This window comes from Coturnix japonica, chromosome 5, assembly GCF_054131305.1.
Source record: "Coturnix japonica strain WE chromosome 5, WE-NBRP24, whole genome shotgun sequence".
Taxonomy (NCBI): domain Eukaryota; kingdom Metazoa; phylum Chordata; class Aves; order Galliformes; family Phasianidae; genus Coturnix; species Coturnix japonica.
In genome coordinates, this window is record NC_140667.1 from 2,134,814 (window position 1) to 2,147,898 (window position 13,085).

General features: G+C 67.2%; 3 protein-coding genes across 8 annotated transcripts; 2 read left to right on the top strand and 1 right to left on the bottom strand.

Moving 5' to 3' along the window:
* Nucleotides 1-929: 929 nt before the first annotated feature.
* Nucleotides 930-3,281, top strand: RAD9A (RAD9 checkpoint clamp component A). Of its 6 annotated transcripts, none has more exons than XM_015863312.3 (11): nt 930-1,119; nt 1,225-1,295; nt 1,380-1,499; nt 1,581-1,695; nt 1,772-1,871; nt 1,939-2,048; nt 2,118-2,224; nt 2,298-2,362; nt 2,447-2,551; nt 2,665-2,872; nt 2,954-3,281. In XM_015863312.3, exons 1-11 carry the CDS (start codon nt 1,086-1,088, stop codon nt 3,050-3,052), a joined length of 1,134 nt encoding a protein of 377 aa, XP_015718798.1. In that variant the 5' UTR covers nt 930-1,085; the 3' UTR covers nt 3,053-3,281. The 6 variants fall into 6 exon arrangements, 4 of the variants coding, with proteins under 4 accessions (XP_015718798.1, XP_015718799.1, XP_085404196.1 ...); XR_014946281.1 differs by having other exon boundaries at nt 931-1,119; nt 1,956-2,048; XR_014946282.1 differs by having other exon boundaries at nt 931-1,119; nt 1,956-2,048; nt 2,668-2,872.
* Nucleotides 3,128-5,528, bottom strand: PPP1CA (protein phosphatase 1 catalytic subunit alpha). The gene is made up of 7 exons (XM_015863316.3): nt 5,447-5,528; nt 4,922-5,053; nt 4,611-4,841; nt 4,112-4,216; nt 3,815-4,038; nt 3,509-3,643; nt 3,128-3,426 (listed from the first exon to the last, which is right to left on the bottom strand). The coding sequence occupies exons 1-7, from the start codon at nt 5,499-5,501 to the stop codon at nt 3,316-3,318; spliced, it is 993 nt and encodes a 330-aa protein (XP_015718802.2). The 5' UTR covers nt 5,502-5,528; the 3' UTR covers nt 3,128-3,315.
* A 909-nt stretch (nt 5,529-6,437) lies between these two features.
* On the top strand, nt 6,438-12,932 carry CARNS1 (carnosine synthase 1). The gene is made up of 10 exons (XM_015863298.3): nt 6,438-6,546; nt 6,918-6,938; nt 7,221-7,452; nt 7,606-7,695; nt 7,798-8,276; nt 8,407-8,587; nt 8,872-8,957; nt 9,171-9,402; nt 9,493-9,764; nt 10,351-12,932. Exons 2-10 carry the CDS (start codon nt 6,936-6,938, stop codon nt 11,566-11,568), a joined length of 2,793 nt encoding a protein of 930 aa, XP_015718784.1. The 5' UTR covers nt 6,438-6,546; nt 6,918-6,935; the 3' UTR covers nt 11,569-12,932.
* The last annotated feature ends 153 nt before the right edge of the window (nt 12,933-13,085 follow it).

Here is a 13,085-nt window from a genome sequence, read left to right on the forward strand (position 1 = left end):
GCACGCCGACACGCCGCGCTCTGTCCGTCCGGTTCCCCACTCACAGCCCTGGGCCGCCCGTTGTGCGGCCGGCTCCTCCGGTGGGGAGATGCCCGGGGCCCGAAGGCCGCGGGGCCCCGCGGGCAGAGAAGGGGGAAGCTCACGGCACGGCGTGACCCACGGCGGCAGAGCCAGCCCACGGCACTCACCCGCAGGCACCGCACACAGCCGAGGCCGCGGCGCCGAATTCGGGCGGTGTGAAACCGGAGCGGCCTGAGGGGGGGAACCGCACCCACCGGCCCGACCGTCCCCACAGCCTGAGGGGAGCGCACTCGGACTCTCCCCGCCTTCTCTCCTCGAGGCCCCATTGGCTACGCGGCACGTCGCTCCGGCCGCTCTCCAATCCGCGGCGGCGCCCGCGTTCCATCACCCAATGGCGAGAGGGCCGGCCGGAGAGGGCCCGCCCCCGCGCGCGCCAAAGGGAGGAGGGGGCAGTGCCGGGAGCGAGGCCCCGCCCCCGGGTCACGTGAGGAGAAGCCCGCGGCGCGGACGCCGTCACGAGGCTGCGGCTGACCAATGGGACGCCGGTGGGGGCGGGACGAACGTGAGCTTCCGCCCAATAGGAGAGCGGCGGGCGCGGGAGCGGGGAAGGTGGCGGCGCGGCAGTGAGGAGGGCGGCGGTTCCGGGACCGGGGGAAAGGAGCGGGGACACAGCGGGGACACAGCGGGGACACAGCGGGGATACAGCGGGGATACAGCGGGGATACAGCGGGGACACAGCGGGGATACAGCGGGGATACAGCGGGGACACAGCGGGGATACAGCGGGGACACAGCGGGGATACAGCGGGGATACAGCGGGGACACAGCGGGGATACAGCGGGGATACAGCGGGGACACAGCGGGGATACAGCGGGGATACAGCGGGGACACAGCGGGGATACAGCGGGGATACAGCGGGGACACAGCGGGGACACAGCGGGGGGGGGGGAGCCACCACCGGGAGAGGGGGAGGGGCGGGGAGGGGCCTCCATTCGGCGTCTGGGGGGCGCGGCCAGGAGAGGGGGCGCGGCACCATCCACGTGCTCGGCCCGTGTCCCCGCGGCCATGAAGTGCGTCATCGAAGGCGGCAACGTGACAGGTGGGACGGGACGGGGTCGACCCCATGTGACCCTGTCTGACCCATGTGACCCCATCTGACCCATGTGACCCCGTCTGACCCATGTGACCCCGTCTGACCCCGTAGCCCTCGGCCGCGCGGTGCACGCGCTGTCCCGTGTTGGTGACCAGCTGTACCTGGAGCCGTCTGACGCCGGGGTACGAGCACGGTGGGACTCCGGGGTGCAGCCATAGCCCCCCCCCTCCCCCAGTGCCCGGTGCCACCCCCGTGTCCGCCCCCAGCTGTCCCTGCGAGCTGCCAGCGCCTCCCGCTCCGCCTTCTCCTCCTTCCTCTTCACGCCGCTGTTCTTCCAGCGCTATGAGCCGGGTCCCCCCGCTGCCCGCTGCAAGGTGCTGATGAAGGTATGGCCCAGCCCCCCACCCCCCTGTACCCCCCTTCAGCCTGCCATGCAGGAGGGCAGGCAGTGATGTCCTTTCCCGCAGTCCTTCCTGGCCGTGTTCCGCTCACTGCCAACGCTGGACAAGTCGGTGGAGCGCTGCCTGGTGCTGCTGCGGCCGCACACTGGGCACCTGCTGTTACAGCTGCACTGCAAGCACGGTTAGTGGGACGGGATGTCACTAAGGGGGGGGGCTGACATGGGGCTGCAATGGGGGTTAATGGTGCTGCCTTGCAGGTGTGACCCGCACCCACCAGCTGGCTTTCCAGGAGTGCGAGCGGCTGCAGGCCATCTTTGACACACAGTGCTGCGCCAGCCGGCTGCGTGCTCCTGCACAGTGAGCGCTGGGGGAGGTGGGGTGGGGGCTACAGGGGGGGTTATGGTGCTGAGTGCCCGCACTGCAGGCTGCTGGCCGAGGCAGTGGTGCACTTCCCGCAGACACTGGCGGAGGTGACGCTGGGAGCTGCTGCTGGGGGCAGAATCAGGCTGCGCAGCCACCTGGAGGAGGGCAGCGGTGAGTGGGGATGTGGCTCGGGGATTGGGAGGGGGCTGCTGGAGCTGCCTGCTGACCGACCTGCTTCAGAGCCTGGCAAGGCCATGGCAACGGAGCTGTGGTTGGCGCTGGATGAGTTCCAGGAGGTGGCGGTGGTGCCCGGCTCCTGCATCACTTTCTGCCTCAAGGAGTTCAGGGTGAGTGTGACCGTGACCCCGTGCCCCACATCCCAGCGGCCCCACGGGCCCCCTAAGCCCCATCTCCTCCCAGGGGCTCCTGAGCTTCGCTGAGGCCTCCAGCCTGCCCCTCACCATCCACTATGATGAGCCTGGCAGGTAGGACCCAATGCATCCCTCGTCCTCCCAGCCCCATCCTCCAGGGATTCTGCGGACTCTGACGCAGTCCCTGTTTGCCCCCAGGCCAGCCATCTTCACCCTGGATGACTCCCTCATGGAGGCACACCTTGTCCTGGCCACCCTTCTGGACCCAGAGGGTGACTCACAGCCAACACCTGCCACCAATGGGTAACATCCCGTTGCCATCAGTCAGGATCAGAGTGAAGGGCCCCATGCTGCCAGCAGCAGGGACCGGTGAACGGTCCTAATGCTGCCCATCATTTACTCACTGTCCCCTCTAGCAGCGTCTCCCACCCACCTGCCCCTTCTGATGACTTTGCCGATGACCTCGAGTCCTACATGGTGGCTTTGGAAAGCAGCGCCTGCGAGGGGGAGGCAGGAGCACCCCCCAGCCCCACCTTCCCCCTGCATACTCCTCGCCCCGCAGAGAGCAACCCAGAGGAAGAGGAGGAGGACAGGGCTGTGCCAGGGACACCCCCTCACAAGAAGGTGTGGGACAGGAACCAGAATGGGGGGAGGGAACAGGACAGGCACGGCCCCCTCACCCTGTGTCTTTTCACCCCCCCAAAGTTCCGCTCGTTGTTTTTTGGCTCCGTGCTGACACCGGGGGGGCCTGGCCCAGCCCCCAGCCAGGAGGTGCTGGCAGAGGACAGCGATGCCGAATGCTGAGAGCCCCCATTGCGATGCCATGGCGCAGCAGCTGGCACTGCCTGGCCACGTAGGGTGTGATCCTAAAGCCACATCTTAAGACCCATTACAAGTTTATTCCCCAAAAAAAGCCTCCTGCCCTGCCTTCACTGCCAACTGAGGGGCGGGTCCTGCCCCAGAGGGTACATTTGGTACAGTAGAAAGCGGCAAGGGCAGGATCTGACAAATAAAAAAACGAATGGAGAAAGGAGCGACCTGGTGCTGGGGCTGCTGGCGGTGGACACTCACTTCTTGGCTTTGGCAGAGTTGCGTGGTGGGGTGACGGGGCGGCCAGCAGGGTTCAGCCCACTGAACTGCCCGTACTTGCCCTTGTTCTTGTCTGCTGGTTTCAGAATCTGCAAGGAAGTGAAGGGTGAGTGAAGGGGCTGCAGGCAGAGCCCTGTGTGCTGCCCCCTCCCCGGCAAAGCCCCAGCTCACTTGGAAGGAGCACATGAGGGTCTCGTCCACACTCATCATGGCTCCTGCGTTGTCAAACTCCCCGCAGTAGTTGGGTGCAGAGAAGAGGGTGACAAGCTGGCGTTTGGCAAAGAACTCGTAGCCGTCCTCCACCACCTGTGGGGCAGCAGCACTCATATCTCCCTGTTCTCTGTCCATAGAGCCCACCAACTCCCCCAGGGGGCAGCATCCCCTTCAAAAGAGCCCAACCACATCCTCAAGAGCAAATGGCCCCTCCTGGGAAAAGCTCCACCGTTATGGAGCCCAGGTGAGGCCCGACCCCATTACCTGGTGTGCCCTGCAGATGAGATCGAGGTCATGCTTGTGCAGGAACTTGGCCACCACCTCGGCCCCAAAGGTGAAGGAGACGCCACGGTCGTTCTCACCCCAGCCCTGCACGTCCTTGTCAGGGTCAGACCAGAGCAGGTCACACAGCAGGCCCTGGTCGGGTACGTCCGTGGGTCGCATGATGCGCCGGATCTGTTCCATCGACTGCAAGTCAGGAGACAGCCCTGCACAGGAGTGTCAGGTTATGCTGTGTGGCGGCCTTTGGACCCAGGCGGCAGCCCCCAGCCCTGTGCCCACCTCCATGGCAGCAGAAGATCTTCTCATCCACAATGGCAGCAATGGGCAAGCAGTTGAAGCAGTCAGTGAAGGTCTTCCACAGCTTGATGTTGTATCGCCGCTTGCCTGTGAGGCAGCGGGGTGGGTGCTCACAGGAGCCCTTCATGTGGGCCATGTTCCACCCTCCCCACCCTCTGGTGTATCACAACACACACAGGGCAGCACTGAACCCTCCAGGGGGCTGGGGGGGTGGCCGTGGAGGTGGCTGGGATGGGGGTATGAGGTCTGCAGGAGGAGGTAGCTGGGATGGGGCATAAGGTCTGCAGGAGGAGATGGCTGGGATGGGGGCATAAGGTCTGCAGGAGAAAGTAGCTGGGATGAACATAAGGTCTGCAGGAGATGGGAAGAGCTGCAAATGGGGATGGAAGGGGGGACTTTGGGCTGGCTGTATCATATGGGGTTGGCAGTGAGGTGACAAGGCAGTCCCGTTTGTCAGTAGTGGGGCCGGTGCAGCACTCACACTCATCATAGAAGCCGTAGATGCGGTTGATGCTGGCACATTCGTGGTTGCCACGCAGCAGGAAGAAGTTCTCGGGGTACTTGATCTTGTAGGCCAGCAGCAGGCAGATGGTCTCCAGCGACTGTTTGCCCCGGTCCACGTAGTCACCCAGGAACAGGTAGTTGCTCTCGGGAGGGAAGCCGCCGTACTCAAAGAGCCGCAGCAAGTCGTAGTACTGCCCGTGGATGTCGCCTGTAAGAAGATCGCGGGGGACACGCGGTGACGCTGGCTCCCAGCCCGCCCCCTTCCCCTCCCCCCGGCTCGTCGCTCACCGCAGATCTTGAGCGGAGCCTCGAGCTCCAGCAGGATGGGCTGGCTCAGGAATATCTCCCGTGACTTCAGGCACAGCCCCCGGATCTCGTTCTCTGTCAGCTGCACGTTCTTCCCAGGCCGTGAGCCTTGCACTGTGCGGGGGTGGCTTTCAGCAGAGCCCACTCCACCCCCGGAGCCCGCAGAGCCGCCGTGCCCTAACAGTCCCGCACTAACGCACGGCCCTCCCGGTGCCCCCGGCCCTCTGCAGCCACCCCCCATCCGCCCCGATCGCCCGCAGCCCCCCTCATTCCCACAGCCCCCAGCGGCTCCCACCGCCCGGCTCCCCCCGGCCCCCCGCTGCCCCGATACCCCCCGCTGCCCCACAGCCCCACAGTTGGACCCCCAGAGCCTCGCACGGCCCCCGTTTCCCCGCAGGCCCCGGCCCGCAGCCCCGTTCTCCAGCCCCTCCTTGGCGGCACAGCGCCGGTCCTTCCCTCCCCTAGCGGCTCCCGAGGCGGTCCGGGAGCACTAGGCCCATCGCTCACCCTCCAGGAGGCGGCCGATGATGGAGTCGAGGTTGAGCTTCTCGGTATCCGCCATGGCCGCCGGACGCTGCTTCCCCCCCCCGCCCTGGCCCGCCCCGGTCCCGGCCCCGCGGCCATAGAGAGCGGCCGGGGCGAGCGGCGGGTGGCGAGAGCGCCCCATGGCGGATGGGAGGCCGCGGAGGCGCGTGGGGGCTGCGCGCTCCCACGAGGCGGCGCCGTGTCGTTCCCCGTGCCGGCCGGTTGCCCGGCGGCTGTTGCCGTTGTCAGCCTCGCGGCGCGTGGGGAGCCCCGCGGGGACGTGTGCCGAGAGACACGGTGCTGCCACCGGCTCCACCCGCCTCACTTGTGCCCCTCGTGCCGCCGTGCCGCCCCCACGTGCAGTACGAGCCGCGCGGTGCCGGCACAGCCTGGCCCGTTGCCCGCGGTGACACCGGTGACATTTCAGCCCCGCGGTGTCAGCTGCGCCGCTGTCCCCGAACGACCCCGGCAACTGTCCCCGCTCCGCTGCCGGCTGCGTGTCCCGCTGCTCGTGTCCCGCCTCCCCGTGTCCCCCGATCCGTGCGGCCCCACGTCGCGGTGTGCTCACATCCCGTGTCTCCGTGCCCCGGCTCCTCCGATCTACCCGTCCCCACCCCGACGTTGCTCTGTCACCACGTCCCCCACTCTCAGATCCCCCTTTTCCCGTATCTTCCCTTATCTCCGTATCCTCCGATTTACCCGTCGCTACGTCCCCGTGCCTCGTATTCCCAAATCCCCGTGTCCCCGGATCCCCGTAACCCCACAGATCCTTCTCCCCGTGCTCCCTCGTTCCCCATCTCCATTTCCCCATACGCCCCAGATGTTCTCATGCCCTCGCATCCTTGTCTCCACGCCCCATAGTTCCCTCACACCCCACACCTGATACCCCGCACCCCTGAATCCTGGTGCCCGCACACCCCGCACACCCCCCATTCCCTCTCTCCCCCCCTTCCCCGCCCCGCCCCGCGCCCTCCCCCGGGGACGCCCTTCTGCCACCGAAGGCGCCTCCGCCGCCGGTGCAGAACGGGCACGGCTCCGCGGGCACCGCCGCCACGACCGCCCGAAAGCGACAGCGACCGCCGGTGGGTGCAGGCGGCGCCCGCTCCACGCGTGTCCGAGGGTGTTGGCGTGCGCCGTGCTGCGCGTGTCCGGCGGTGAAATCGCGGGCAGCCGTTGCGCTAAGCCGGGGGACGTGCGGGGCGGCACCGAGCGGCGCCGGGGACGGGCGGGTGGAAGCCGGGGACAATAGGGCTCTGTGCCGCTAAGCCCGGGCACGGGGCCGCCCCACTGCCAGCGGCCACGCGTGACTGCGGGGCACGGCTCTTCCCGGTGGGGCCGTGTGGCCGCACGCCTCAGTGTCCCTCCGGGAGCACGGTGGCACGGCGCGGTACCAGTGGGGCCGACGGTGCGGGCTGCGCCCTGCTCACCGCGACCCCTCTCCCGTCTCTCGCAGCCTCCCGACGCCCGCAACATGGTGAGTGGCGGCCCGGGGTCTGCGGGCGGGGGGCCCCTTCCCCTTTCCCGGCGGGGCTGGGTGGTGCCGGGTGTTCCGTGTGGCAGCGCCGTGCCCACCGCCTCCGCGTGACCCCGCGGGGACAAGGGGACGCTTTGTCCGTGGGCTGGCACCGCTCCCGGGCACCCCGACACCACCGCCCCAGCGACGTCCCGTGGCTGCCCGATGCCTCCCCTGAACCCGCGGCCCCCGTGCCCGTTGCCGTGCCCGTGGCGGTGCCAGCTCCGCCGTGCCCTGTGACAGCTCTCTGTGGACCGGCTGAGCGCGGAGCAGGCGCTGGACATGAAGGAGCAGGAGTGGGCCGGCCCCGAGGCATTGTGCCCGGGCTGGCAGGAGGAGGAGGTGCCCGACGGCGAGGGACCCGGGGACAGAGCGCACCCCGACCCCACCGCCCACGCCTACGAGGTGCTGCAGCGCACCCTGCGCCTGGAGGGGTGGCCCCTCACCATAGACCGCACCGCCCAGCCACGCACCGGTACGGAGGCGCTGGTATGGGTATGGGTGGTGGGGGTGGTGGCCTGGGGGTGCAGTGCCAGGCTGGGGTGGTGGCACAGCCAGGCTGGGGACACCGGGCTGCTCGCATGGGGTGGCGGTGTGTCCCAGGCACCCTACCATTGCCTTGCCGTAGGATCTGGCCCGCTGGATATGACTGTGTGCATCCTGGGCTCCCCCACTGCCTTCCTGCCAATCTTGCTGGAGGGTGGCACCCGCTGCCCAGGTGAGTAACGGCCCCGTTCCCCCTGCCCAGCACCCAGCAGCTCCCCATTCCCTCCCCCTGGGCGTGGGGACGCAGCCACTGCTCATCCCGTGCCACCCACAGGTGCCATGGTGCTGTGCCTGGCACCCACCTGGGCCAGCCGTGCACCCTCAGACACGTCACCAGGCTCGTGGTCCCTGCTGCTCTCCAGGGGGGTCTCCTTCGAGGCAGGGGGCTGCACTGCCCTGGAAGAGTTTGTGCCTCCCCGACGTGCTACCTACGTCACCGGCACCTTTGGGTCCGAGGGCAGCTGGGAGGATGAGCTGGCCCGTGACCTCGACTGCCCCACTGGGGGCTCAGCACCGCTGGCACGCTGGCTGGAGGACCCCCTGCTCTCTCGCTGGTTGCTGTCTGCCCATGCCGGCCTGCCCGTGCCCCCCACCCTGGCCTTCATCACGGGGCAATGGGACACCCTACCTGAGGAGCCCAAAGCACCGGGGGTGCGCCTGGTGCGGCTGCAGGACCCCCAGGGCCAGGAGAGCCTGGTGCGGGACGAGGTGGGCGCCTTCCTGGAGGGCAGCACCATGCAGCCCTACGACCAGGTGGGCACAGCAGGGGGGGCATTGCATGATGGTTGTGGGGGGGAGGATGTGGGGCTGCGGTGATGTGGGACAAAGCAACACGGTGCTGCGTGGGTCGGGGTGGCGTGCGGTGACACCGTTCCGCACACAGGTGGTAGTACGGCTGTCGGGGTGGCGGTGGCGTGGAACGGATCCCCGCAGCACCCACAGGAAGGGGGAGGGCGAGGCGGTGGCGCAGGAGGTGGCAGCTCTGCTGGAGGGGCTACGCGAGGAGGAGAGCGTCCTGCTGGAAGCCGTGGTGCCCACCGCCCGCCTGCCCACGCTGCCTCCACGTAAGATCCCCTCGGGTACCCAGCACCCAGGAAGGGCCTCCGGGGGTTCCCTCCTGTCCACCCCTGGGTGGGGGGTGGCCACCTTGGACTCAGTCCCCAAGGGTGGGGGGAAGGTGACCCCCTGCACCTCCTGTCCCCTGGGCTGGGGGTGAGCGTGGCTCTGCTGGGGGGAGGACGGGAAGGAGAGTTGTCCTTGGCCATTCCCTGGGGCTGGGGCACCTCAGGGTGAGCTGGGGGGCTGCGGGCGGGGTGCTGCTGTCCCTGCCCTGTCCCTCGCCCCCCAGGCAGCGCAGCCCCGCGGCTGCCCATGGCCCTGCGCGTCTGCACCGTCGTCTGCCGGTCCTGGGGAGACCGGCCCCAGCTCTGCCAGGTATGGTCTGGGGGGCGGGGCCAGCGGGGACACACCCGCGGGTGGGGTTGGCAGCCCCAACCCTCCCTTTCCTGCAGCCCCTCCCCTTGGGCCGGGTGGCTGTGAGCATCCCCTCCCCTGGGCTCCCGTGTTGGCAGCCCACATCCCTGCCCTGGGGACGCCCGCCCGCATCCCGGTGTCACCCCGTGTCCCCTGGGCGGCGTGTCCCCACAGGTGTCCTGCACTGCGGGGCGGGCAGAGGTGCCGGTGCGGCACGGTTCGGCGCTGCCCATGGGTCTGGACTCCAGCCTGCAGCAGTGGGGCCTGGCAGATGCAGCGCAGCGGCAGGCACTTGCAGGGCGGCTGCGGGATGACGCCGAAGCTGCCATGGCTGCCATCCTAGCAGCAGAGAGCAAGCTGAGCCCCGCTCAGCGTGGTGGTGCCCGCGCCCGCACTGATGTCCTCGGTGAGCTCTGACCCCATTGCTGCTCCCTTGGGGGGCGAGTGGGGCCGGTGGCCTCGTGGCACCGGGCACTATCCCCGCTGCGTCCCCAAGGTGTGGATTTCTTGTTGGCGTGCGTGGACGACACACTGGAGCTGGTGGCCCTTTCGGCCAACTGCCTGCGCTGCATGGAGACGTGCCTGCTGGCTGAGGGCATGGGGCACGATGTGGGGCAGCCTGCCGGGGACCTGCCGCGACTGCTGGCTGAGTGCAAGCTGCACTGGGCTCAGTGCCGCCTCGTGGAAGGCAAGAACATCCTGCTGATCGGGGCTGGGGGAGTCAGCAAGAGCTTCGTCTGGGAGGCAGCACGCGAGTACGGCCTGCGGGTGAGCAGCTGGGGCCAGCAGTTGGATCAGGATGGATGCTGGGAACTGTGGCTGTCAGTGGGGTTCAGAGGGAAGGCCAAACTGGGGAACTGCACCTGGGATGGACAAAGAAGACCTGTAGTGGATGGGGCCAGGGAAGATAGGATAGGGACTGCGGGGACCTGGTTGTGCTGGGAATGGGGATGGAGCTGAAGGACAGGGCTGAGGACAGCCTGGGTACTTGGGAAGTGCGTTGGGGGCAGGGGTCTTTGGGCCAGGGATGAGAGCATGTATGATCAGGAGCTGGTGAGGACAGGGACAGGCTGGGTACAGGACAGGGGGCACCAGTACTGGTTGGAGACTGGGAAATTGAGATGGGAAAGGGGGCGACCAGGACTCAGTGGGGGTGGGCTGGGGATGGGAATGGGGGCAGGGCACCGGGACTAGGAACAGAGGGCGATTCATCCTAGAGACAGCCTGTGAGTGCAGCCTGAGGGAGAGGTGATGGAGCCATTGCTAGGTTTCAGAGTGAACACCGGGTAGTGTCACTAAGGAGCGGGGACGCCGTGTCCCACCGCCCCACGGTGCCACCAGCTCGGTGCTGCAGATCCACCTGGTGGAGTCGGACCCCGAGCACTTTGCGGCAGGGCTGGTGGAGACCTTCCTGCCCTACGACAGCCGGGAGCACCGTCGGGACGAGGAGCACGCCGAGCACGTGCTGGAGATGCTGCGGGCCCACGGGCTGCGGCCTGACGCCTGCCTGTCCTACTGGGACGACTGCGTGGTGCTGACAGCGCTGCTGTGCCAGCAGCTGGGCCTGCCCGGCTGCTCTCCTGCTGCCGTGCGCCTGGCCAAGCAGAAGAGCCGGACCCACCAGCACCTGCAGCGCTGCCGCCATGGCCGCCCACCCCCTGCCGCCTTCTCCGTGCCGTGCTGCCGGCTGCGCAGCCATGGTGATGTGGAGCGGGCAGCAGGAGCTGTGCCATTCCCCGCCGTGGCCAAGCTGGAGTTCGGGGCAGGGGCAGTGGGCGTGCGGCTGGTGGAGAGCACCGGGCAGTGCCACGCGCACGCGGCACAGCTGTGGCACGACCTGCGCGACGACACTGACCACCCAGGCATCGGGCTGGGCTGGGGCAACGCCATGCTGCTGATGGAGTACGTGCCAGGCACCGAGCACGACGTCGACCTGGTGCTGTTCCAGGGCCGCCTGCTGGGCGCGTGGGTGTCGGACAACGGCCCCACGCGCCTCCCCGCCTTCCTGGAGACGGCGGCCACACTGCCCTCCTGCCTGCCCGCCGACCGGCAGGCCCAGCTGGTGCGGGCGGCCCTGCGCTGCTGCCGGGCCTGCGGGCTGCAGCACGGTGTCTTCAACGTGGAGCTGAAGCTGGGCCCGGCTGGGCCACGCCTGCTGGAGATCAACCCTCGCATGGGCGGCTTCTACCTGCGCGACTGGATCCGCACCGTCTATGGGCCCGACCTGCTGCTGGCCGCTGTGCTGCTGGCGCTGGGCCTGCCCCCCGTGCTGCCCTCCCGGCCCATGCCCCGGCAGCAGCTGGCGGGCATCATGTGCCTGGCGTCAGAGCACGGCCGGGCCCTGCGCGGTGGCGTCATGGCGGCCCTGCAGGGCCTGCAGCAGCGAGGCCTGGTGCGCCTCAACCCGCTGTTTGAGGAGGCGGGTGGGCGCTACGAGGAGCCCTGCCTGAGCGTGGCCTGTGCTGGGGACAGCCCCGCGGAGGCCTGTGGGCGGCTGCTGGGGCTGTGCCAGGCACTGGGCATCGACTCGCCCCAATACCCCGTCGGCCATTTCCTCTCACACTTCAAATAGCCACGGCGCAGGGGGTGGGGGTGCGCGGCCAGGGCTGGGTTTCGCATCCCCCCAGATCCTCCCCCAGAGGCCCACAGCCCGATTTAATCCCCCTGCCCTCCCTGGGGCTGGGGTGTGGGTTGTGGGCCTGTAGCAACATGGCGGCCCTACAGCACCCAGTGTGGTACTCAGCTGCAGCGCGGGGGGCTGCAGCAATGGGGAGAGCCTACAGGAACAGCCCATGGCAGCAGGCAGATGTGAGGAACCCCTCCAATAACCATTGAGCATAGGGAGATCCTGCAGTGACAGGCAAACACGAGCAAACAGTGCAGTATGAGGAGAGCACACAATAAGGAAGGACCATCACGAGGCCCCATAACAGCAGATGAGTGCTGGGAGACCCTACAAGAGCACCTGAGTGAAAACAGCAACAGGGACAGCCGTGATAACAGCACAGATCCCCTGCAGAAACAGGAGACCCTACAGAAACAGTGGAGCAGGAGGCAGCTGCAGTGAGAACCCTGCATGGGCAGACCCTGTTTGAACACCCCATTGCTGGAGGGACCCTACAATGGGAGAATCTCCCCATGTCACACCACCCCGCAATGATGCCACGCAGTAACACAGCATGTCACAGCCACCACCACCACCAGCACCAACAGTGAAGACGTGGCATCTGCCAGTGGCAGCAAGAGACCCTACAATAACAACGGTGACAACACAATAACACACAGCCCAAGTGGCACTCAAAACCCTACAGGAACAGCAGTGACCACAGCAGCTTGTGTAGTGCCTGCAGCCTTCTAACATGGAGTGCCTGAGACCCTGCTATCATGGCAGGGACCCCACAATAACATGCAGCCCACGTAGTGCTATCCTATAATAACAGCAGTGACCCTACAGATAACACAGCCCACGTAGTGCCTGAGAGCTTACAATAATAGCAGGGACCCCACAGTAACACGCAGCCCATGTTGTGCCTGTGACCCTACAATAACAGCAGTGACCCTACAAATACCACAGCCTGTGTAGTGCCCGAGACCCCGCTATCATGGCAGGGACCCCAATAACACACAGCTCACGTAGTGACTTATACCCTGCAGAAACAGCAAAGACCCCACAGTGATACAGCCCAAGTAGTGCCAGAGACCCTACAATAACAGAAGCATCCCCACAGTAACACACAGCCCACGTAGTGCCTGAGACCCCGCAATAACACAGCAGTGCAGGAGCGGCCTGATGCCCGGTATGGGGTCCCTAATAGGGGTCACCCCCATTCCAGCCCCCCAGTGCCCCACGACCTATGGAAGAGGCATGACCCCAACCCGGGCTGTGTGAGCAGCCCCAGGGCTCTGAGCACCAATAAAGCCTGCGGAGCACCGAGACAGAGAGTCGCTGCCGTGTTTATTTCGGGGAGGTTCCCCTCCCAGCCATCCCCCCGCAATGGGGCCACGTGCGACAGCGCTGACATTTAGTGCCGACCCCTGCCCTTTGGGGGACACCCGACACTGGGGGCGGAGCTAAATATGGGGGCGGTA

Excerpts from the sequence above, each read along its gene's own strand:
- RAD9A (XM_015863312.3), top strand. The coding sequence starts at position 1,086 with ATGAAGTGCGTCATCGAAGGCGGCAACGTGACAG. Across the intron at positions 1,872-1,938 it reads CGGCTGCGTGCTCCTGCACA|GCTGCTGGCCGAGGCAGTGG; the intron begins GTGAGCGCTGGG and ends CCCGCACTGCAG. Across the intron at positions 2,873-2,953 it reads GGACACCCCCTCACAAGAAG|TTCCGCTCGTTGTTTTTTGG; the intron begins GTGTGGGACAGG and ends ACCCCCCCAAAG.
- PPP1CA (XM_015863316.3), bottom strand. The coding sequence starts at position 5,501 with ATGGCGGATACCGAGAAGCTCAACCTCGACTCCATCATCGGCCGCCTC. Across the intron at positions 5,054-5,446 it reads CATCGGCCGCCTCCTGGAGG|TGCAAGGCTCACGGCCTGGG; the intron begins GTGAGCGATGGG and ends ACCCCCGCACAG. Across the intron at positions 3,644-3,814 it reads TCATCTGCAGGGCACACCAG|GTGGTGGAGGACGGCTACGA; the intron begins GTAATGGGGTCG and ends GCTGCCCCACAG.
- CARNS1 (XM_015863298.3), top strand. Across the intron at positions 7,453-7,605 it reads CACCGCCCAGCCACGCACCG|GATCTGGCCCGCTGGATATG; the intron begins GTACGGAGGCGC and ends GCCTTGCCGTAG. Across the intron at positions 8,277-8,406 it reads CCATGCAGCCCTACGACCAG|GTGGTAGTACGGCTGTCGGG; the intron begins GTGGGCACAGCA and ends TTCCGCACACAG.